Consider the following 26,149-nt stretch of genomic DNA (forward strand, 5'->3'; position numbering starts at 1 on the left):
CATTCTCTCCCTTTATTTTTTTCTACTTTTTTTCTTTTAAAATCTTCTTCTATCTTTTTTCAAACAACTTCTTATCTTATCAATTCCTTTTATAAAATCTTTTATAATTTTCATCTTTACAGTCATCTGCCATCCCTTCATTGTATCAACCCTTATTTTGTACATATATAAGTCTTTCTTCCTTTAAAATTTTAGGAGGCACTTTTTTCTAACAGACCAAAATATGCCCAAAATCTAGTGTGTGGCACTGATCTATGCACTAGCCTGATCATATTTGATCAGATTCTGTTTTTTTTTTATTCTGTTTTTGTTTTTATCTTTTTCTTTTTGTTTTTTTTTTTCTTTCTTTTCTCTTTCTTTTCCCTTTCTTTCCCTTTCTTTTCCCCTGGTTTCAGGTCTTTTCTGATTTGTATACAGTATATTTGCTGGGGACGTTGTTAACCTGTTAGCATTTTGTTCTCTTGTTCATCTATTCTCCTCTGGACAAAATGACAAGACGAAAAAAATCCCCTCAGCAAAAAACAAGAGTTAGTACTGTCAACCAGGGACCTACTCAATACGGACATTAGTACGATGTCGGACCTAGAGTTCAGAATCATGACTTTAAAGATACTAGCTGGGCTTGAAAAAAGCGTGGAAGTTATTAGAGAAACCCTTTCTGGAGAAATAAAGCAACTAAAATCTAACCAAGTCGAAATCAAAAAGGCTATTAATGAGGTGCAATCCAAAATGGGGGCACTAACTGCTAGGATAAATGAGGCAGAAGAGAGAATCAGCGATATAGAAGACCAAATGATGGAAAATAAAGAGGCTGAGAAAAAGAGGGAAACAACTACAGGATCACGAGGTCAGAATTCAAGAGATAAGTGATATGATATGATGAAACAACATTAGAATAATTGGGATCCCAGAAGAAGAAGAAAGAGAGAGAGGGCCAGAAGGTATTTTGGAGCAAATAATAGCAGAGAACTTCCCTAATGTGAGGAAGGAAAGGCACAAAATCCAGGAGCACAGAGAACCCCTCTCAAAATCAATAAAAATAGGTCAACACCCCAGGAATGAGATCTTGGCATTTGCAACGACGTGGATGGCACTGGAGGGTGTTATGCTGAGTGAAATAAGTCAATCAGAGAAAGACATGTATCACATGACCTCACTGATATGAGGAATTCTTAATCTCAGGAAAGAAACTGAGTGTTACTGGAGTGGTTGGGGGTGGGAGGGATGGGGTGGCTGGGTGATAGACATTGGGGAGGGTATGTGCTACAGTGAGCGCTGTGAATTGTGCAAGACTGTTGAATCACAGTTCTGTACTTCTGAAACAAATAACGCAACATATTTTAAGAAAAAAGAAAAAGAAGAAGATAACAGGAGAGGAAGAAAAGGGGAGTATGTCAGAGGGGGAGACGAACCATGAGAGATGATGGACTCTGAAAAACAAACTGAGGGTTCTAGAGGGGAGGGGGGTAGGGGGATGGGTCAGCCTGGTGATGGGTATTGAGGAGGGCACGTTCTGCATGGAGCACTGGGTGTTATGAACAAACAATGAATCATGGAACACTGCACCAAAAACTAATGATGTAATATATGGTGATTAACATAACAATAAAAAATTAAAAAAAAAAATAGGTCAACACCCCGACATCTAATAGTAAAACGTAAGAGTCTCAGAGACAAAGAGAAAATGCTGAAAGCAGCTCGGGAGAAGAGATAGGTAACCTACAATGGTAGAAATATTAGATTGGCAACAGAACTATCCACAGAGACCTGGCAGGCCAGAAAGGACTGGCATGAGATTTTTCTGAGCACTAAACGAGAAAACTATGCAGCCAAGAATACTATATCCAGCTAGGCTCTCATTGAAAATTAAGGAGAGATAAAAAGCTTCCAGGACAAAACAAAAACAAAAGGAATTTGCAAACACAAAACCAGCCCTCCAAGAAATATTGAAAGAGGTCCTCTAAGCAAAGAGAGAGCCTAAAAGCAGCATAGATCAGAAAAGAACAGAGACAATATACAGTAACAGTCATCTTACAGGCAATACAATGGCACTAAATTCTTACCTTTCAATAGTTACCCTGAATGTAAATGGCCTAAAGCCCCAATCAAAAGACACAGGCTATCAGATTGGATTAAAAAACAAGACCCATCGATATGCTGTCTGCAAGAGACTCATTTTAGAACCAAAGACACACCAGATTGAAAGTGAGGGGGTGGAAAACCATTTACCATGCTAATGGACACCAAAAGAAAGCTTGGGTGGCAAACCTTATATCAGACAAATGAGATTTTAAAACAAAGACTGTAATAAGAGATGAAGAAGGTCACTATATCCTACTTAAAGGGTGTATCCAACAAGAAGATGTAACAATTGTAAATATCTGTGCCCCTAATAGGAGCAGCTAATAATATAAGGCAATAATAACAAAGGCAAAGAAACATATGGACAACAATACAATAATAGTGGGGGACTTTAACACCCCCCTGACTGAAATGGACAGATCATCTAAGCAAAAGATCAACAAGGAAATAAAGACTTTAAATGACACACTGGACCAAATGGACTTCACAGACATATTCAGAACATTCCATCCCAAAGCAACGGAATACACATTCTTCTCTAGTGCCCATGGAACATTCTCCAGAATTGATCACATCCTAGGTCACAAATCAGGTCTAAACCGCTACCAAAAGATTGGGATTATTCCCTGCATATTTTCAGACCACAATGCTTTGAAACTAGAACTCAATCACAAGAGGAAAGTCGGAAAGAACTCAAATACATGGAGGCTAAAGAGCATCCTACTAAGGAATGAATGGGTCAACCAGGAAATTAAAGAAGAATTAAAAAAATTCATGGAAACCAATGAAAATGAAAACACAACTGTCCAAAATCTTTGGGATACAGCAAAGGCAGTCCTGAGAGGAAAGTAGATAGCAATACAAGCCTTTCTCAAGAAACAAGAAAGGTCTCAAATACACAACCTAACCCTACACCTAAAGGAGCTGGAGAACGAACAGCAAATAAAGCCTAAACCCAGCAGGAGAAGAGCAATAATAAAGATCAGAGCAGAAATCAATGAAATAGAAACCAAAAGAACAGTAGAACAGATCAACGAAACTAGGAGCTGGTTCTTTGAAAGATTTAACAAGATTGATAAACCCATGGCCAGACGTATCCAAAAGAAGAGAAATGACCCAAATCAACAAAATCATGAATGAAAGAGGAGAGAGCACAACCAACACCAAAGAAATACAAACAATTATAAGCACATATTATGAGCAACCCTATGCCAGCAAATCAGATAACCTGGAAGAAATGGGTGCATTCCTAGAGATGTATCGACTACCAAAATTGTACCAGGAAGAAAAAGAAAACCTGGACAGACCTATAACCACTAAGGAAATTGAAGCAGTCATCAAAAATCTCCCAACAAACAAAAGCCCAGGGCCAGATGGCTTCCCAGGGGAATTCTATCAGACATTTCAAGAAGAATGAATACCTATTCTCCTGAAACTGTTCCAAAAAATAGAAATGGAAGGAAAACTTCCAAACTCATTTTATGAGGCCACCATTACCTTGATCTGAAAACCAGACAAAGACCCCATCAAAAAGGAGAATTACAGACCAATATCCTTGATGGACATGGATGCAAACATTTTCACCAAAATACTAGCCAATAGGATCCAACAGTACATTAAAAGGATTATTCACCATGACCAAGTGGGATTTATCCCTGGGCTACAAGGCTGGTTCAACATCCAGAAATCAATCAACGTGATACAATACATTAACAAAAGAAAGAACAAGAATCATATGATCCTCTCGATAGATGCAGAAAAAGCATTTGACAAAGTACAGCATCCTTTCTTGATCAAAACTCTTCAGAGTATAGGGATAGAGGGTACATACCTCAATATCATAAAAGCCATCTATGAAAAACCTACAGCGAATATCATTCTCAATGGGGAAAAGCTGAGAGCTATTCCCCTAAGGCCAGGAACGCAGCAGGGATGTCCACTCTCACCACTGCTATTCAACATAGAATTAGAAGGACTAGCCATAGCAATCAGACAACAAAAAGAATTCAAAGGCATCCAAATCGGCAAAGAGGAAGTCAAACTCTCACTCTTTGCAGATGATATGATACTGTATGTGGAAAACCCAAAAGACTCCACCCCAAAACTGCTAGAACTCATACAGGAATTCAGTCAAGTAGCAGGATATAAACTCAATGCACAGAAATCAGTGGCGTTCCTATACGCCAACAACAAGACAGAAGAGAGACAAATCAAGGAGTCGATCCCATCTACAATTGCACTCAAAACCATAAGATACCTAGGAATAAATTTAACCGAAGAGGCAAAGGATCTGTACTCAGAAAACTATAAAATACTCATGAAAGAAATTGAAGAAGACACAAAGAAATGGAAAAACGTTCCATGCTCATGGATTGGAAGAACAAACATTGTGAAGATGTCAATGCTACCTAGAGCAATCTACACATTCAATGCAATCCCCATCAAAATACCATCCACTTTTTTCAAAGAAATGGAACAAATCATCCTAAAATTTGTATGGAACCAGAAGAGACCCCGAATAGCCAGAGGAATATTGAAAAAGAAAAGCAAAGCTGGCGGCATCACAATTCCAGACTTTCAACTCTATTACAAAGCTGTCATCATCAAGACAGTATGGTACTGGCACAAAAACAGACACATAGATCAATGGAACAGAATCGAGTGTCCAGAAAGTTACCCTCAACTCTATGGTCAACTCATCTTTCACAAAGCAGGAACGAATGTGCAATGGAAAAGAGACACTCTCTTCCACAAATGGTGTTGGGAAAATTGGACAGCCACATGCAGAAGAATGAAACTGGACCATTTCCTTACACCACACAGAAAAATAGACTCCAAATGGTTGAAAGACTTAAACGTGAGACAGGAGTCCATCAAAATCCTAAAGGAGAACACAGGGAGCAACCTGTTCGACCTCAGCCGCAGCAACTTCTTCCTAGAAACATCGCCAAAGGCAAGGGAAGCAAGGGCAAAAATGAACTCTTGGGATTTCATCAAGATAAAAAGCTTTGCACAGCAAAAGAAGCAGTCCACAAAACCAAAAGACAACCGACAGAATAGGAGAAAATATTTGCAAATGACATATCAGATAAAGGGCTAGTATCCAAAATCTATAAAGAACTTATCAAACTCAACACCCAAAGAACAAATAATCCAATCAAGAAATAGGCAGACAACATGAACAGACATTTTTCCAAAGAAGACATCCAAATGGCCAACAGACACATGACAAAGTGCTCAACATCGCTCGGGTTCAGGGAAATCCAAATCCATACCTCAAAGAGATACCACCTCACACCAGTCAGAATGGCTAAAATGAACAAGTCAGGAAACGACAGATGTTGGCGGGGATGTGGAGAAAGGGGAACCCTCCTACACTGTTGATGGGAATACAAGCTGGTGCAACCCCTCTGGGAAACAGTATGGAGGTTCCTCAAACAGTTGAAAATAGGGCTACCATATGATTCAGCAATTGCACTACTGTGTATTTACCCCAAAGATACAAATGTAGGGATCCGAAGAGGTACGTGCACCCCAATGTTTATAGCAGCAATGTCCACAATAGCCAAACTGTGGAAAGAGCCAAGATGTCCATCGACAGATGAATGGATAAAGAAGAAGTGGTATATATACACAATGGAATATTATGCAGCCATCAAAAGGAATGAGATCTTGCCATTTGCAACGACGTGGATGGAACTGGAGGGTGTTATGCTGAGTGAAATAAGTCAATCAGAGAAAGACATGTATCATATGACCTCACTGATATGAGGAATTCTTAATCTCAGGAACAAACTGAGGGTTGCTGGAGTGGTGGGGGGTGGGAGCGATGGGGTGGCTGGGTGATAGACATTTGGGAGGGTATGTGCTATGGTGAGCGCTGTGAATTGTGCAAGATTCTGAATCACAGATCTGTACCTGTGAAACAAATAATGCAATATATGTTAAAAAAGGAAAAGAAGAAGATAGCATGAGGGGAAGAATGAAGGGGAGTAAGTAGGAGGGGGAGACGAACCATGAGAGACGATGGACTCTGAAAAACAAACTGAGGGTTCTAGAGGGGAGGAGGGTGGGGGGATGGGTTAGCCTGGTGATGGGTATTAAAGAGGGCACATTCTGCTTGGAGCACTGGGTGTTATGCACAAACAATGAATCATGGAACACTACATCAAGAAGTAATGATGTAATGTATGGTGATTAACATAACAATAAGAATTTAAAAAAAAAACTACAGCTACAATAATTTGATAATGAAGATACACTATTAAAAGAAGTTAATTGTGACATCAAAACATTAAAAATGGGAAGAATTGTAAAAACCAATCCTAGATACACAAAAGTTAAAGAAAAGGGAATCAAAGCATACCATAGGGAAAATCACTACACAAAGACAGTAAAAGAAGAAGAAAGAAACAAAGGAAATACAAAACTAGAAAACAATGAATAAGTTGGTATTAGTAAGCCCATACTTTGCCTTATTTACTTTTAATGTAAATGGATTAAATTCTCCCATCAAAAGGCATAAAGTGGCTAATGGACTAAGAACAAGACCCAACTGTATGCTACCTACAAAAGACTCACTTCAGGTTTAAGAACATACATAAACTGAAGGTGAAGGGATGGAAAAAGATACTCCATGCAAATGGAAACCAAAAGAAATCTAAAGTAGCTATACTTATATCAGACAAAATAGACTTTAAGCCAAAACTATGATGAGACTGGGGCGCCTGGGTAGCTCAGTTGGTTAAGTGTCGAACTCTTGATTTCTGCTCAGGTCATGATCTTGAGTTTCTGAGATTGAGTCCCCTGTCAGGCTCCGCAGTCAGCATGGAGTCTGCTTGTCCCTCTCCCTTTGCTCTCCCCACTGACTTGTGTTCCCTCTTTCTTTCTCTCAGATAAATAAATAAATAAGTAGACTCTTAAAAAAACAACAACTACTACGAGACAAAGCCCTTTTATAGTGATAAAAGAGTCAGTTCATCAGAAGGATATAACAATATATATGCATCCTACATCAGAACATCTAAACATATTAAGCAAATACTAACAGATCTGAAGGGAGAAATAGACAACAATACAGTAATAGTAGTGGAATCTGACACCCCACTTTCAACAATGGATAGATCATCCAGATAGAAAATCAATAAGGAGGGGCGCCTGGGTTGCTTCGTTGGTTAAGCATCTGACTCTTGATTTTGACTCAGGTCATGATTTCAGGGTCATGGGATCAAGCCCCACATTGGGCTTTGTGCTCAGTTGGGAGTCTGCTTGAGATCCTCTCTCTCCCTCTCCCCCTGCACCCCCCGCACTTTCCCTCTCTCTCTCTTTCTCTCTCAAAAAATAAATAGATAAATCTTAAAAAAAAAAAAAGAAAATCAATAAGGAAACATTGGATGTGAACTATACCTTGAGCCAAATAGATTACCAGACATATATGGAACATTTCACCCAACAGCAGCAGAATACAGATTCTACTCAAGCACACATGAAACATTCTCCTGGATAGATCACATGTTAAGCACAAATCCAGTTAAGAAATGGGCAGAGGACTTGAATAGAAATTTCTCCAAAGAAAAAATACAGATGGTCAACAGTTACATAAAAGGGTGTTCAATATTTCTAATCATCTGGGAAATGCAAGCCAAAAACATGAGATATGTCCTCATACCTGTTAGGAAGGCTATTATCAAACTGTCAGGAGACAGCAAATGCTGTCAAGGATGTAAAGAAAAGGGAAATCTTGTGCACTGTTGGTAGAGATGTAAATTGGTGCAGATACTATGGAAAACAGTATGGAGTTTCCTTTAAAAATTAGAAATAGAACTGCCATATGATCCAGCAGTGCCACTTCTGCCAGTATATCACAGGAAATGAAATCTTACAGAGGTATCTGCATCCCCATGTTCATTGCAGCATTATTCCCAATAGCCAAGGCATGGGAAAACCTAAATGTCTATTGATGGATGGATAAATGAGTAAAGAAGATGTGATACACACATACACACACACACACACACACACACACACACACACAAAATGGGATATTAATCAGCCATAAAAAGAAGAAAATTCTGCCATTTTGCAATAATGTAGTTGGACCTTGAGAGCATTATTGTAAGTGAAATAAGACAAAGAAAGACAAATTCCTATGTTCTCATTTACATGTGTGATCTAAAAAACTGAACTCATAGATATCAAGAAAAAATGGTGGTTGCCAGGGGCTGGTGGGTGGGGGAAATGTGGACATGTTGATCAAAGGGTAAGAACTTCCAGTTATTAGATGAATAAGTTCTACAGATCAAATATACAGCACAGTAACTATATATTACATATTTGAAAGTTAAGAGTATCGATCTTAAATGTTGTCACCACCTCTGAAAATGATAATTATGTGAGGTGATGGATGTGTTAACTAACCTTATTGTGGGACCCATTTCACAGTATATTTATGTATCACATCATCACATTTGTACACCTTAAAGTTACATTTGTTATGTGTCAGCTATATCTCAGTAAAGCTGGAAAAAAATTAAAAGGCAGTATATGAAAACCAAGGACATTTTTATAAGATGTACAGTACATCAGTATTGGTTCTTTAGTTGTAGCAAGTGCACAATACCAATGTTATCAACAGTGAGGCAAGTAGGCGTAGGGTATGTGTTAACCCTGTATTATCTTTGCAATCTTTATGTAAATATAAAATCTTTCTAAAGAAAAATTAAATTAAAAAAAATACTTCAGGTGACCAGACTCCATTTGAGTTACGGGAAACTTTCTTGGAGTAAAGGATTGGTGTGCTGATACTCCTGGATTTAGCTAGATACTCACATATATAGATACTTCTATAAATGTGTTTTCATTAGTGTTGAATGAGGTTGCTATTAGAATACAAACCATTTAATACTCGTGCAGTTAGCCATGTTGATGTTAGAAGTGTGCCATTTCTTTATGTAGTGTCTTGGCAGGTTACAATGGTACCATCCTTGCTTATGGGCAAACAGGCAGTGGGAAGACATTCACCATCACTGGTGGGGCAGAACGCTACAGTGACCGAGGCATTATCCCAAGGACACTATCGTACATTTTTGAACAATTACAAAAGGTATGGAACTTTACGTTCATTTTCTATTTGATATATTCAGCAGAAATTTATGGTGGGTAAAAAATTTATTGTGACATTTTATTATATCTAAATGAGGAAGTATTATTGTGTCATAACTCTGGCCTTTACGTTTAAGGAAAGTTTAGGATTTTGCTGAAGAAGTAGAAATTAAGGTACTTCTCATTAAAGGGATGCTGTTTCAGCAAAGGCTCAAAGGGAGTTCCTTCTGATACATCCATGGGGGTTAAAAGAACAGATAACACATTTTACTAACTAACACCTTATATTTCCCATTAAGTAACTGGATGTCCTTTTGCCAAGACATCTTTATTTCGGCTACTAAAGCACTGAATAAGATGATGTGATCGTACCTTTTTCACAATTGTAATAGAAGCCCAAAAGAGTTTACCAGAGTAAAAATCCTATTGCAATTAATATTATTATGAAGAGAAGTTCTCTATATTATATGCATCATTGATTGTGTGTCTCTAAGTGCCTATTGCTTTATTAGTATTTAATACAACATACAATACAACTAGCAAGGTAAGTATCCTTATCCCAATTTCATAGTTGGGAAAACTGAGTCTAGATATCTTTCTCTGAGTCTTTATAAGTAGCTGACTTGGAGGTCCATCCCAGGTCTGTGTGATGCCAAACTCTGTGCTTTTTACCACTACATACACTGCCTCTATGTCTCAGACTGGCTTTATTTTGTTGATTGTATTTAACTAATAATGAGTCCCATAACTTCTCTGGGTTTCCATTTTCCCCTCTGTGAAAGTAGGGAGTGAATTGTACAAGAGGATCTACATTGGCCTTACTAGTTCCTACACTTACTTGGTTGTATTAATTCTGTGTAACAAATGTCCTAACTAGGTCAGTGTAACAGTTATTCCAAAATTTCTTGACTGTATGCTTTTTGCATTTTGAGTTGCAAAGATGAGAAGAAATTGCTGAGATCTGCATAATTCTAATTTCCATCCATAAAGTAGCAATTACCCATTAGTTCAGCTCATCTCTCACTAGCTCAAACATGCCAACTCTGCATGCCAGAAAATGTGGAAGAGAAAGGGTTGAGTATAGTGTATATGTTGGATTCAGATTCTGTCTTTTCATTTACTCATTTATTTCTGACATTAGCTGTTTTGTTTTGTTCCCAGATTTCACAAACTGGGAATATAATTTCTAATGGTTTTTGCTTCTGTGGCCCAACATGGAAGCCTTTTGTCTTGGAAAGATCAATGAAGTTGGTGCAGGACAACCTGGTTCTGAGAAAGTGTACTGCTTACAGCATGTGGCCTTGAGGCGGTTACTTAATGTCTCAGCCTTGTGTACTTGCTGTGAGGCCTGAACATACCGTATCTAAAGATAGTGTTCAGTTCCTGGCACATAATATATGCTCAAGAAATGAGTTCTATTACTACAACCATTGATATCTATATTCACACACACAGACACACACACACACACAAACACACACACACACACACACGTGGCCAAATGATCCTGATTAATTTCAAAGAATCCTTTGAAATTAGAACAAATGAAACCAATTTCCCTGATTAAGTTAAACAGAATAAACAAATCCTTTCCTAACAGAAAATACATTTGTCCCTTCTAAAATTTTGTCTATGGGTACCAAATACAGTAAAAGTCGAAATGTCTCCAGAATACCTACCATCTCTTGGGTCCATTGTTGTATATCTGTTTGGTCATTGACATTATTCTAAACCTCATTTCATTTTGAATGATCCTAAATCACTTCCTGGACTGGAGAGAGCCCCTTGGACCAATTTATAGCCAGGACAACTCTTTGTAAAAGGACAGATTTCCATGATGGGGCACAACACATTCATTATAATCAAACTGAACTGCTACAAAATTAGTCAGAGGCAACTTGAGGTTGATCATTAGGTTTGTCCATACTGTGTAGCTGAAAAATGCAGACAGGTACTCATATGCCCCTAGTTGATTGCTTTAGAGGGCTACATGGAGCTCTCTAGAATTCTTAAAGGAAATATTTGACTTATGCAAAGTATTTATTTCAAGATAAACTAAGAGCAATTGCAACCTGGCTCCTAAAATGCCTGTGAATGTGATAGGAGCACATTTGCAGTGATTTTAAAAGAAGACAATTGATTCCATTTAGTTTAGAATAATATTTAGAATTTAATTTTAATTTAAATATTATTATTTATTATTATTATTTATTATTATTAAATATTATTATTATTTGTAATAATATTTAGAATTCATTACTTTTGAATATTGTGAGGTTCAGACTTGTTTTGGGGCAGGAGAAAAGGCTGTCTGCAGGAAACATGTGTGTTATATTACAGTCTGGCAATCCTAAACACTAAAAAAGGAGTAATAAGGAAAGGTAGCTTGCCACATTGCTCAGTGACTTTTAAGTGTGCATTCCAATGAAAATCCAGAAAATGCAGAAGCTGGAGGAGCCCAAGGCATTATCCCCATTATCTCAGGGGAGTGGACTTGCCATTTTCCTGACTTACGATGATTTCTTCTACTTTCTGGAAGAAAGAGTTTCTCCACTGCAGATGAACATACAAGTTGGCTGTTGTTTTTGCCTTTCTTTGCCTTCTCTTTTATATTCATGTACTGAATTCTCCATTTGGAGGCCTTTAGAAACAATAAAAACAGTAACAATAGCAATAATAATAGCTGTAGAAGCAGCAAGGATTTATTGGGGATTATTACAGGGCACACATTCTTGGCAGGATTTTAAGTACAGAACCCTATTTCTCTGTCACAACAGTTCTGCAAGATAAGGGTTATTCTCCCCAATTCTGCAATTAAACAGCTGTGGATAATGCAGGATCACTCAGTTATAAATGCCAGATCCAGGGTTCAAACCCAGCTTTTTCTGATGCTAAGATGAGCCCAGAACTGTCTGCTAAAATCTCAAACTATAATAGATGGGATATTTCAGATATGGTCAGATAAGTTTTAGAAATACAAACTGAGGGTTTTAGAGGGGAGGGGGTGGAGGGTTGGGTTAGCCCGGTGATGAGTATTAAAGAGGGCATGTACTGCATGGAGCACTGGGTGTTATACACAAACAATGAATCATGGAACGCTACATCAAAAACTAGTGGTGTACTGTATGGTGACTAACAACATAATAAAAAGAAATCTCCGCCCCCCCAAAAAAGAAATACATTGCTTTTAATGGGATCTCAGGAAATTCATAAATGATCCCCCATGGCCTTTAACATGCTCAGAGAATCTTCTAGAGAGGGACAGCATATATGTTGATCGTGGAACACTTTTTCCACAAGTTATTTCATGGGACATTTTAGGGAAAATTGGATTAGACTAAAGGCCATGAAGAGTCTGCCTAGTATTTATGGTCTCTGATACCTGTGCTAAGCCAAGTTATAACCCACAGAATGATGTTGAAATGATGCCTTTACTAACCTAATCTGATCGACAGGCCGTGTGTTAGGTAGGATAAGCCCCCAGGGTTGCCCACATCGGGAGGATTTCCAGCATTTGCTTGGGAGAAATTTGCTTAGTAGAGACTCAGTCCATGCTGTCACCCTCCCAAACCACCAGAACATGGAATTTCAGCTGTAGTTTGAGTGTGGTACTCTAGTCATGTGCTGCCTGAGAGTTACCTTAATTTTCCAGGTGTTGTTTTGTTTTTATGAAATGTTGGTGTTTTTCTTTGGGTAGTTTGAGTCACGTTAGGACCAGAGAATCATATTAATTTTTATTTGAAGAACACATAGGGATTCATTATTCAACTGCCTCACTAATGGGTGTGGAAACTGAAGCCTGATATCACAGGGGCTCATAGCAAGCAGGACTGGGATTCCAACCCTGGATTTGCAGAGTTGGAATCCTAGTTCTCTCCGCTGTCTCTGTGACTTGGTCATCTCTCCCTTTGAATAGTATCTGTCAAATGGATTGTCTTGGATATGGGTGAGAATCAATGGGAAGGTCATCCTGAGCAAATTCTCTTCTCTGACAATCTGCTACCTTCTTGCCATAAGGCACAAATATATTGTCCCCTTACAAGAAGTAGGACTCTATTTGCCAAAGTGGAAGAATTTGTATTTTGGGAGAAGCGAGAAGAAGGTGCTATTAATTGATACTTGGTCTTGAAAACTGAGCCTGGAATTTTCTTGAGACCTGAAAAAATTCCATTTTATTCCATCTCAGAGAGAGTGGGTCCTTTTTGTCCCCTGACAGAACTGAGACAGGACCTGTCACCTTAACTTTTATCCTAATGACACTGATGCCTGTGTCATTGCACTTCACCAGCAATGACCCACAGAAAATACCTCTCAAACCAATAGCTCAGTATCCCTGATCTGCCACAGGGGCCAGGAAAATTCACCCAACAGATAAGATACAGGCAGTGAGCTGTGAATATCTACTCTTACTCTTACCTGATTGATCTAAAGTATTTCTGTCCCCTGGGATTCATTTTCCATTATCAACTATTGTCTGTTACCTATTTATGTCATGAGAAATTTTGAGTATTGGAAAAGTTAAAAAAAAGAATTATGATTGAAGATGGAAACTCTTTTGCTACTGAAGTTTTAAAACTGAAGCCACAGTTCTGTTTTCTTTTATGAATAGGCTATTCACAGAATATAAGTTTATTTTTTCATAGTAACCTTTTTTTGGGTCTGGAAAGTAAAAAAATAGTGTGTTATACAGTTCTGCAACCATTCTGCTCATTTTAAGTGTATATTGACTCTTCATGTATATATAACGTGGAACCAATAAAAAAAAAACAACAACAGACTAAAGTTGCTTGTAATCATGGGTGTCGGCCATTAAAAAAAAAAGCTTCATGCATATGGTAACTAGCAACTTGAAAGTGTCACGAACTGAAAATGGAAACCATACAAAGTGAAGAGAGTAAAGGAGAGAAAGCTGTGAGGAACTGTAGTGATAAATGTGTTCATCCTCCTCTAAGCTGAATGGTTATTTATAGCCATTAAACAATGTCTTCCCCTTTTCCAATCAGGACAGCAGCACAATACATACAACGCACATTTCCTATTTGGAAATCTACAATGAATGTGGTTATGATCTATTGGATCCAAGACATGAAGCCTCCAGTTTGGAAGATTTGCCGTGAGTAGCAGAACAACAAAGAAGGGGGGAGAAATCACTTTCAGATGTTCCCTTCAATTGTTTCCTTTGAAACTTTGTATGTTTCTGGTCTCAATCATAATTAACAAATACTGGATAACAGAATCTTTTTGTAACATAATGGATATTTTTTCAGTTATGACCAACAGACAGTGGTGATGGGAATTAAAATTGCTTGAAACCCATTTCTGGGGAAAATCTCCTTTGGAGTTGGTGCAAGAGAGTGCGCTGGATGTTCTCGGAGTGGGTGCTGAGAGGACTAGTGGGGTATGCCAGTACTGCTTTACTCTTATCAAATCAAACCCTTTACTCCTCTAATTGTGGCCTCTCTCTGAAGAGGAGATTCAAATTAGGGCGCAGGCAGCAATAAGACAATATGAAAGAGAGAAAACAAAACTTTGTTTTCCTCATTGCTTCTCTACTGTTATTAAGACTGACACTGAGAGGCACCTGGGTGGCTCAGTTGGTTAAGTGACTGCCTTTGGCTCAGGTCATGATCCTGGAGTCCCGGGATCGAGTCCCGCATCGGGCTCCCTGCTCAGCAGGGAGTCTGCTTCTCCCTCTGACCCTACCCCCTCTCATGTGCTCTCTCTCTCTCTCATTCTCTTTCTCAAATAAATAAAATCTTTAGAAAAAAAAAAAAGACTGACACTGACAATCATTTGGTCAGATTGGCACTGATTGCATCATGACTGAAATATAGTCTTCAGAGCTTACCTACTAAGTTACCCTGCCAGCATTTGTATAACATTACTCACTGCTTGTGCTTGTTTGAATATCTGCCTAAATTACATATTAATGGTAATACTTCATATCCTTTTGTCCAGACATCTTCATATATCAGGAGTTGGTAGCCAAGAAAATGTACTTTAATTTTCTTATTAAATATTCTAAAACAATTTAAAAACATATATTAATCCTCTACCACAAAGACCAACAACCAGTTGCTTGCTTTAATTTGCAAAGGAAATAAGAGAAAATACTAAAGAAAATAAGTTATACTCTTTACATCACCTTTATATGTATTTTTCCTTTTAATGTTGACTAGAGTTTTTACATATCATCTCTGTTATGCCAACTATATTCATTAGAGGGAGTTAGGAAGGCGGATTATTGTTGGTACTCTAAATATTTATGTTAATTAAATAATATAAGAAGAAAAAGGAAAAATCTGACTCCATGGAAGAAATTGATCTTAAGGAAGCTTTTGGAATTAAGTTTGTAGAAAGGTAAGAAGTCCCTCAAAGGAAGGTTAAAAACAGCAACATTAAAAACATGAAGATGGAACTAGAGGTATTATGCTGAGCAACATAAGTCAGTCAGAGAAAGACAATTATGTGATTTCACTTATATGTGGAATTTAAGAAACAAAACAGAGGATCATAGGAGAAGGGAGGGCAAAATAGAATAAGATGAAATCAGAGAGGGAGATAAACCATAAGAGACTCAACTCTAGAAAACAGAGGGCTGCTGGAGGGGAGGTGGGTGGAGGGATGGGGTAATTGGGTGAGAGCATTAAGGAGGGCACTTGTGATGTAATGAGCAGTGGGTATTATATGCAACTGATGAATCTCTGAACTCTACCTCTGAAACTAATAATACATTATATGCTAATTAAATGAATTTAAATTTTAAAAAAACAACCTGAAGATGTGGTCAGAAAGGCCCTGTGTTGAGGCACGTGAAATAAAATCAGAAAGGCCAATAGCCTTTTTTTGAGGGACCACTTTTGAAGTATTTGAATGACAGGCTTTTGCTGTGAGATTGATCTTTATTCTAATAGGCTTTTAAATTAGTTTTCTAGTCTCCAGTGTAACCTGGACCTCTAGGCTAAATCTTGCTTAAAAATGCTTTTAACAAGTCACATCTACACTGAAGAGCTTGAAGCCTGCTTAGTAATAATTCAGAAATGAAGGGTTTGGCTCTGACAAACATAGAGGAGTAGAGAGAAATTTGAGAGATATACATAAAAAAAAAAAAAATAGATGACAGGATACCTGGGTGGCTCAGTTGGTTAAGCGTCTGTCTTCGGCTCAGATCATGGTACCAGGGTGCTGGGATCGAGCCCTGCATCGGGCTCTTTGCTCAGCAGGGAGCCTGCTTCTTCCTCTGCCTGCAGCTCCTTCTGCTTGTGCTCTCTCTCCCTCTCTCTCTCTCTGACAAATAAATAAAATCTTTAAAAAGTAAATAAATAAATAGATGATAGATAGCTAGAAATAAAATACTTTGATTATTCCTCTCACCTTGGATTTGCTTGGATTTGAAAAGAAGATGAATTATAGCAAGTTCATTCTCTGTATTTTCCTAATTGAGGAGAGTAAACCCAGAGAGGTATGACTTGCCCAGGGTTTCAGAACTGATCTGTTAATGGTACAGCAGGGATTGAAAACCACATACTCCCACTTTCATGCCAGAGTAGCAAAAATAGCTTCAAGATTTTACTGTGTGGCCCAGAGAATTAAGGAAGCATTGACTAAAAAGATGATCTCTGTTAGAAAACTTGATTGGGTGGTGGTAATAAGTTTCACATACATATATAACTTTGGTGTCTGAGAGTACCCTACCTGATGTTTATAAAAAAAATTCCTCACAGGTGGGAAGCATGCCTTACTTGAGTTGGTAGTCTCTCTACCGTGTAGGCCAAAATAAGTTCTTAATATTTTAAAAAATTATCTGTCAAATTGAAACTGTGAAGTAGACTTTTTGAAGAAGGGCATGAAAGAGAAAACAGCATGAGCTCTATGAATCAGAGTCTAATTGACATAACGAGACACAGTCTGACTGAGAAGCAGGAGTGAGAAAAGTCACTGAATTCTAAGAGAGGCAGTGTAATATAAAGTCAAGAACACTTGATTACAAGTCAGGAAATTTGGGTTCTAGTCCCAACCCTGCAATCTTAGACTTTTTTTTTTTCACTTTTCTGGGTTTCTTTTTTTTTTTTTAAGATTTTTTAATTTATTCATTTGACAGAGAGAGAGAGACAGCGAGAGAGGGAACACAAGCAGGGGGAGTGGGAGAGGGAGAAGCAGGCTTCCCGCTGAGCAGGGAGCCCGATGCGGGGCTTGATCCCAGGACCCTGGGATCACGACCTGAGCCAAAGCAGACACTTAACGACTGAGCCACCCAGGCACCCCTCTAGGTTTCTCATTGTCTGTAAAATGTGGCCATTGGGTTATATAATATTTAACAACCTTCCAACTTGCAATGTCTAGGGTTCAAAGATTGGTGACCTCACAGGATAGGATTTATTTGATGACTCTTTTCCCCCTCACAAAAAATAAGAAGTGATGTAGATATTTTATATTTTTCTCCTAGAAAAGAGCCTTCAGCCTCTTGAGAGCAAGGACAATGCTTTCATTCACTGTATGTCTCTATGTTTCCTGGCATGCCTGACATTTAGTAATGGCTCTCAAAGTGGATCACATTGTCTCTGTAGATGTCACTAGCTTTCTATCTTAAACTACTGCTCCTTCTTTGGTAGCTTTGTCCTCCTGTTGGAGAACCAGTTCACCGACTCAAGTCAGAAGTGACCTCAGTTACAAAACAGATGTTTTCAGAGAACTACCACCCTCCCCCACAGCTATACAAAAGTGGACAGAGAGATGTTCTTATCTTACATTTTGGGATATAATTATATGACAACAAACCTCATTAAAATGAAAATGAGAAGATTCTCATTATGAAAGAAGATTCCCATATCCCAGGAGTGTAGCCTATTTGCTCCAAATATATTCAGTACTATAAAATTCCAAAACAACTCAAGAATTGCAGTTTTGGTGTGGGGATTATGAGATTTGGCTGATATTGAGTCTGCTGGCTTTCTGGGGATTTTAGGTTTGCCTTTTACTAAGATTATCAAGTAATTCTTCATAATGGAATGTGACTTTTGCTGTACCTGGGTTGTCTTAAGAGTATGTACTGTTAATCTCGGTTTCACACACTCTTGAACTGGGACAAGCTCTAACTCTGCAATCCTATCCGTCTGGTTGATTGATTTCATTGTTGTGAGCTGGAATGTCCCAAACACTCTGAACATGATCCAAAAAAACAGGAGGTAAAATGTCTGTTGACTTTGGTTCTCTCTTGCAGTCATCCATTTGAGGGACAATGACAATATAGAGATTTGATCACTTCCACATTCATGTACTTGGCATAGCCATGTGTAATCAAATCCAAGGTAATTTTGATGTTGCATAATAATAGCCATCAATAGCAGGTTTCTTACCACTGAGCAGCAACACCACTTCCCCCAAATCACCAGCTGGATGCTCTTCTTATGAGCATTCTGCCTTTTCTGCTTCTTGTTCTTTTACATCCTGATGAGCTCCAACTCTAAGCTGTTTCTGAAGCATTTGCCCATAGACTGCCTGCAGACTTTGTATATATGATGTCAGGGTACCGGACTAAAGTCAATTGCTTTTTGCAAATGTTGCTGTAGCCGTTTGGCAAGGAGTTTTTAGATACAACACTAAAAGCACAATCCGTGAAAGAAAAAAATAGATGAGTTAAGCTTCATTAAAATTAAAAACTTCTGCTCTCTGAAAGACACTGTCAAGAGAATAAAAAGATAAGCCAGAGACAGAGAAAATATTTACCAGACACATGTCTGGTAAAAGACTTGTATCTAAAATATACAGAGAACTCTTCAAACTCAACAATAAGAAAACTAACAATCCAATGAAGAAATGAGAAAAAGACCTGAACAGACACCTCACCAAAGAAGATGTATGGATGGTAGATAAGCATGTGAGGAGATGCTCAACATCATCTGTCATTAGGGAATCACTAATTAAAACTACTAGGCACCTACTAGAATGGTAAAAACCTAAAAAACTAGCAATACCAAATGTTGGCAAGAATGTAGAGCAACTGGAACTCTCATTTATGCAGTATAGCACAGCCACTTTGAAAGTCAATTTCTAGTTTCTTAAAAAATAAAACATAGTTCTTAGGATATGATCCAGCAGTCATGCTCCTGGGTATTTAACTAAATGAATTGAAAACTTATATCAGTACAAAAAGCTGCCTACAAGTGGATATAGCAGCCTTATTCATCATTTCCAAGGACTGGAAGCATCCAAGATGCCCCACCATAGGCAAATAGAAAAACAAACTGTGGGACATCCATGCAGTGGAATATTATCTGGCAATAAAAAGCAATGAGCTACTAAGCCACAAAAAGACATGAAAAGTCTATATACTATATTATCCCAACTATAAGATGTTGTGAAAAAGGCAGCAGTATAGACACAGTAAAAAGATCACTGGTTGCTAGTAGCTGGGGAGAGGAGAGGTAGAGGATGAATAGGTGAAGCACCAGGGGCTTTGGGGGCAGACAAGCTAGTGCATATGGTGGTTGCATGATATTATGCACTCATCCAAACTCACAGGATATATGCCACCAAGAGTGAGCGCTAACAGAAGCTATGGACCTTTAGTTAATAAAATAGCAACAGCAGAGAGAAATGAACTATTGATCCATTTAACAGCTTAGGTGACTCTCGAGGGAATTATGCTGAGTGAAAAAGCCAATCCCAAAAGGTCATACACTGTGTGGTTTTATTTATGGAATAATTTTTAAATGGCAAAATTATAGAAGTAGGTAACAGCTGAGTGGTTGACTGGAGTTAGGGAGGGAAGTGGGAATGGTTATACAAGGCCAGTGAGAGATCCTTGTGGTAACAGACTATTCTGTATCTAAACTGTGGCTGTGAATACACAAAACTACTCATGTGATTAAATTCCATAGAACTAAAACACACACACATACACACACACACACACACACACACATGAGTACTGGTGAAACTGGGACATCTGAATAAGATCAGTGGATTGTATCAATGCCAATGTCCTGTTTATAATATTTTAATATAATTTTACAAGATGTTAACATTGGGAAAAATTGGGTAATGGGTACATTATTTCTTACAGATGCATGCAAATCTACAATGATCACAAAATACAAAGCTTAATTTAAAAAAGTGTCTATATATTTGTATAGAGACATGTGTATTTAATGTGTTCTGTATTTAGTAATTTAAATGAAAATAAAACATCTATTTTTGAAAGTCCTTATGTCATATGCTATAAAGGGAATATAGTTAGAATCTAAGTATGTCTTATGAAGTAAAACAGTATAACTACTGGTCTTAACCATAAGGAAATAGTCACCTTACTTTAGTGTAATTTTAGTATTCCTAAATAGGGATGCATAATAGACTTAAGGTTTCAAAGATGGTCACTGTTAGAAAAAAGTCAGTAAACTCCAGCATCCAGTATTGAAATCTTGGCTGTGCTGTAAAATAATTTGTCATCAAAGGAAAAAATAAAAGTTGATGAATGTTAAGTTTAATTCATCACATTTCTAATACCTACCAGATATGAAACACTGTTAAGTGTTGCAGGAGTTACAGAAAAGATTAAAGCACAGTGTCTGTCCTCATGGCTTACAGTCTAGTCATGTAGAATCATTCATTTATTTAACAAACATTTATTGAGATCCAGCTTGATTCCACACTTTGTGCGAGGCAACAAGCTTACTAACATAGTCTTTCCTTTCCTGGAACTCACAGTTGAGTAGGTAAACCTAGTACAAAATAGCATAAGGTGGAATATGAAAACCATCATAAGAGAGGCACAAAGAATGACTAGGGCTTGAAGGAGAAAGAAATCACACTAGATCAAGTGATCAGAGATTCACAGAGAATGGGGTACATGATATAGTCCTTGAGGGAAGGGGTAGGACTTGGGGCAGTGGAATGTGGCATTCATGTGGATGCAAAGGTGGGGAAAAGCATAGAGCTTATTCTGTCATAGGTAATAGACCTGTTTGACTGGACCCCAGTAAGGGAGTAGGTAAGAACATTGAGACTGGAAAGGCAGAAATGCAAGGACTTGGCAAGAAGGTGTAGCTCTCGGAGATTTTTTTATTCAAGGGCATAGCAGATTGGAACCACCTTTTAAGAAAAATCAGTCAGTAGCATGTAGGGCTGGAATGAGATGGATGGGAGTCAGACTCCAGAGGGTTGTGGGAAGTGATTAGGACCATTTAGCTGGCAATGGCAGTAAAAAGGAGGGACAGAACTGGAATACATAATCCAGTGGCTTGACATTTAACTATGAATGAGACTATAACTATGTATGAGAATCACCTGGATTGTTGTTAAAAATGCAGATTCCTGGCCCCCCACCTCCAGAAAATTCAAATATGTTCGAATAAGCATCCCAGGTGATTCTAATGAAGGTGGTCTGTATTAATCCCTTCCCTCATACACCTAGGAAAAGTTCTTTTTAGAGATACCAGAAAAATCTCTCCAAAGAAGGAGATGGGCACCTATTGTGTGCTGGTCCCTGTCCTCGGGACTTTAAATGCAGTATCTCATTTGAGGAAGTAGGTATCCTAATCTATGTTTTATGGATGACTAAATTGAGGTTCACATAGATAATGTGATATTTCCCTAAGATTCCCTGTCTGCCAAGAATGGACCGGGATATCAACCTCCGTCCATCAAGCATCAAAGCCGGGGGTGCTGATGCTCTTGCCCTGGAGATCCGTGTTGTATCCTGGCATTCCATCTGAGCTCTGAGCAGACTGTGGTTTCTGGGCTTCAGGCCTCTGGAGCCTCTTGTGTGAGCCAAAGCTTTGAGTCCTGTTCAGCTCTGTCTGTTGTTTGTCTAACACTTTGCAAGGCTTGGAGAGTACCTGTTCTTTACCTCAAAGGGAACTTAGTCTAATAGAACAGACTCACAAATTGATCATTTCAGACATGATCAGATAGACCTTTCATACCATTTCATACATACTAAGTGATAAGATGCCCTGGGTTCTTTAACAGTACATGGGAAGATACTGATTTCCACCTGGGGGTTCAGAGAAGGCTGGAGGAAAATATCTGCCACATTATGGTCTCCAAGCTCAGCTAGGCCCTCAGTCTGCTAAGCAATATCTTCATGTACCGAGTGCTTTTTCTCCAATTACCCACAATAATTATATCAAATGTCTGTCTCTGTTGTCATGTACTACCTGCTCCATTTTTCTTTCAAGCCACTTGTATCCTTACCTCAGACAGAAGCTGCCAAATATGAATTCCCCCAACTTGCTGCCTCCCACCCTGCTTCCCACTCACCTGCTTTTCTCTGGCCTCAGGAAACTCTGTCCTTTTGCAAGTCTGCATTTCCGCTTATGCTCAGTGCTCCTCTTGGATGGGTAGCAAATCTACTTTATTTGGCCTACACATTTTATGTTTAAAATTTTTTAATTTAGTGCCTTTAGCTGAAGCATGGGTCCTTCAGTTCTTTTTTTTTTTTAATTTATTCATTCAAGACATAGAGATACAGAGAGAGAGAGAGAGCATGAGCAGGGGGAGAGGCGGAGGGAGAAGGAGAAGCAGGCTCTCTGCTGAGCCAGAAGCTGGATGTGGGGCTTGATCCCAGGACCCTGGGATCATGACCTGAGCCGAAGGCAGACGCTTAACCATCTGAGCCTCCCAGGTGCCTTGGGTCCTTCAGTTCTTATTCCTACCTATTGCATTATATTTTTCATTTGTGTTATTGAGCATTTTTGGAGATTCCTGGACTTTAAGCATAGATCTCAAAGTTAAAACTGACTCCAATCTTCAACTGAGTCAACTACTGATATAGCTGGAAGGCAACCTCTTGAGAAATGGGGCTGTTGTCTTAGAGGATGGTCTGAGCAAGTGACCAGTGACTAATGATGGTCACTTACACTCTATGAACTTCATGGATTGGCCAGGGACTACGTTCTTGAAGAAATAGAACATTGTCAATTACCTAACAGAGGGAATAGAGAACCTTTCCAGCCCCAAAATGACACTTCTACCCAAAGCCTGTCCCACTAGCCTAATAACCTGTACTCTGAATGGCCAATTGGAAGAGATCATTCTCAACATCTGAAATGTCTTATATAGGAGGCTATTTTTGTCAGCTCGGCTACCAGAACAACATACCATAAACTGGGTGACTTAAACAACAGACATTTATTTCTTATAGTTCTGGAGACTGGGAAGTCCAATATCAAGGAACTGGCAGGTTTGGCTCCTGGTGAGAGCTCTCTTCCTGCCTTCTTGCTGTGACCTTACATGGTGGAGAGAGAGAGCACTCTGGTCTCTCTTCCTCTTTTTATAAGGGCGCTGATCCCACCCTGTGACCTTATCTAAAACCTCATTACCTACCAAAGGTCCCACCTCTAAATACCATCACATTAGGGATTAGGGCTCAACATACAAGTTTTTGTGGGGGCACAACCATTCAGTCCACAACAGAGGTGTTAGCTTTCACCAACTGTTGCCTCATATGTGATGTGTAGAAGGATGGGAAGAAACAGATGCAGCGTTTTCACTCCTACATCTGGAATGTAAAAATATATCTGTGATATTTAGGGTTGTTAGTCACTTGAGATTAATTAAGGACAGGGAAAACACTGTCGCCTAAATCTATTCCATCTTTCTCATATGATACATATAAACAAATGCATACAGTTTCTTTTTCTAAGATTAAGAGTTGAAATGCACTTTTAAAATTATGTGTTAGTGTGGATTTGTTTTTCTTTGACTTTCTGTCCATTTAGTCTTCATAATTGCTCTATGAATCATTTGATTTGGTCTGATACAATGTAATTTTTCAATCTGTTTTAAATTTTGAGTATAAAAGCAAAACCATAAGATTACCTAAAAAAGTATTGACTGGTTAGGCTTCCTTGGTCACTTTATTCTGTCATTTAGAAGAATACACAGGGTTTGGAAGCCCATCTGACTATTACAGCTCAACAATACAGAAAAAAATGATTACAACTGTTTGAGAGTGTCAGCATCATATATACCAAGCACTTACTATATTGCAGGAATCTCAGCTCTTTTGGGGCATTACAAAGAAGTCATACTGTCTGTTTATCCTCAATGAACGTACCATTTAGTTGGAATATGCAGCATCCACATGAAACACCACAAGAAACTTCTGCAAAACACAACTGCTCTCAACTGTCCAGCTAATAATGTGTGTACATGCAAAAAAGACATAAAAATGATTTAGAGCTGCAATAGTCTCATGAATGGAGCCATGTCAACCAATAACCTCCTGTCATAGCCTGCTCCCTCAACGATCTCCTAATTTCACTGGCATATGCCAAGATCGGAGTTCTGACTGAGCTAAGAGCTGGCAGTGCTGCCGAGGTGGGGGCAGTGCTGAGCCAGCCTAGACAGATGATGCATGGGGAAAAGCCTTTCCAGTGAAATCTAGAGTGAGGGGAAGAGGATCTCTCAGAGAGCTAGAGGGCTCATCTGGACCAGGTGATAAGTGTCACAGGTAACTCATTAATCTCCCTGCTCTGAAACTTCCATGCAGGTTAGCCTACGTATTGTTTAGCTGACTATAATTGACCTTGTGTTTTCAGACTGAGTTCTAGGACAGTTGAAGACTGTAAAATACAAAGTGAAAGTTACCGTGAGCCACAGATCAGACCAATGCTACTCAGGCTGGCTGGCCACCTATTATCTTTTAGTACATATGTGACTCAATCCAAGAAGGAAGCCCTGGGAATAACGCAGTTAGAAGAAACGATGGTAAAAATAGATCCCTTTCACAATAGTAAAAGAAGGTAAAACGTTCAGGTCTTTGTGAAGACAATATAGGTAGTGCATTTTTTGGTGAAAAATAAAAGAAGACTTGGAAGGTAAATGGAGAGCTGTTAATCTGGTTCTGAATGAGAAATGTGAATACCTTGAAGAGGTCAGCTCTTCCTATATGTAGAGGTTCAGTGAAATTCCAAGCAATATCTTAAAGACTTTAAAAAACAGGAGTCCAGAGTTTATCTGAAAGGAAAAACAACCAAGATGAGCAAAGAAATGTCTGAAACAGAGAGAAATGAAACAAGAATTCATCACATTCACTCAGAATATTTTGCAGCTTTGAATTTGGACTTGTTCTTTTTCTGATAAAATATTTCATTTGTTAATATACCATGTGTGTCTTTTAAAAAGTTAAAACCAAGTTTTTTTCTTAAAGACTTAAATTTTTAGAGCAGTTTTAGGTTTACAACAAAATTGAGAAGAAGGTACAAGAATTTCCCATACATCTCTCAATCCTATACCTGCATAGCCTTCCCCACCACTCACCAGAATGATATATTTGTTGCCAAGAATAAACCTACATGGACACATCAAAATCACCCAAAGTCCATAGTTTACCTTATGTTTGTAATACTCTTGGTATTGTACATTGTGAGGGTTTGGACAAATATATAGTATTTTCACTGCCCTAAAAATCCTCTGTGCTAGTTACGGCCTAGTTACCCATCCCCTGCTACCTCTTGCCCCAGGCAACCAATGATCTTTTTACTGTCTCCATAGTTTTGCCTTTTCCAAAATGTCATATAGTATGTAACCTTTTCAGACTGGCTTCTTTCACTTAGTAATATGCATTGAAGGTGTCTCCATGTGTTTTCATGACTTGATGGCTCATTTCTTTTCAGTGCTGAATTATATTCCACTGTCTGGATGTACCAAAATTAATTTATTCCTTTACCTACTGAAGGACATCTTGGTTGCTTCCAAGTTTTGACAATTATGAATAAAGCTGCTATAAACATCCATGTGCAGATTTTTGTGTGAACATAAGTTTTCATCCCTTTTGGGTAAATATGAAGGAACATGATTTCTGGATTGGATATCATGATTGCTGAGTCATATGGTCAGAGCATGCTTAGTTGTTTTATTTTCTCTCTTTCCTCACTTTTTAAAAAATTTTTAAATTTTTAAAATTTAAATTCAATTAATTGATATATAGTGTATTATTAGTTTCAGAGGTAGAGTTTAGTGA

At 38.4% G+C, this 26,149-nt stretch overlaps 1 protein-coding gene across 2 annotated transcripts in view; it reads left to right on the top strand.

The window, feature by feature from the left end:
- KIF6 (kinesin family member 6) overlaps window positions 1–26,149 on the top strand; it is a 440,420-nt gene that overhangs the window by 104,959 nt on the left and 309,312 nt on the right. For both annotated transcript variants that reach the window (XM_028120400.2, XM_088024363.1), the window contains exons 4-5: window positions 9,037–9,184; window positions 14,187–14,296. In XM_028120400.2, coding sequence (XP_027976201.2) covers window positions 9,037–9,184; window positions 14,187–14,296 — 258 coding nt within the window. The remainder of the gene's footprint in view (window positions 1–9,036; window positions 9,185–14,186; window positions 14,297–26,149) is intronic.

Source organism: Eumetopias jubatus, unplaced genomic scaffold (genome assembly GCF_037043125.1).
Source record: "Eumetopias jubatus isolate StellerSeaLion01/CBP00866 unplaced genomic scaffold, mEumJub1_p1.0 scaffold_6, whole genome shotgun sequence".
Classification (NCBI taxonomy): Eukaryota; Metazoa; Chordata; class Mammalia; order Carnivora; family Otariidae; genus Eumetopias; species Eumetopias jubatus.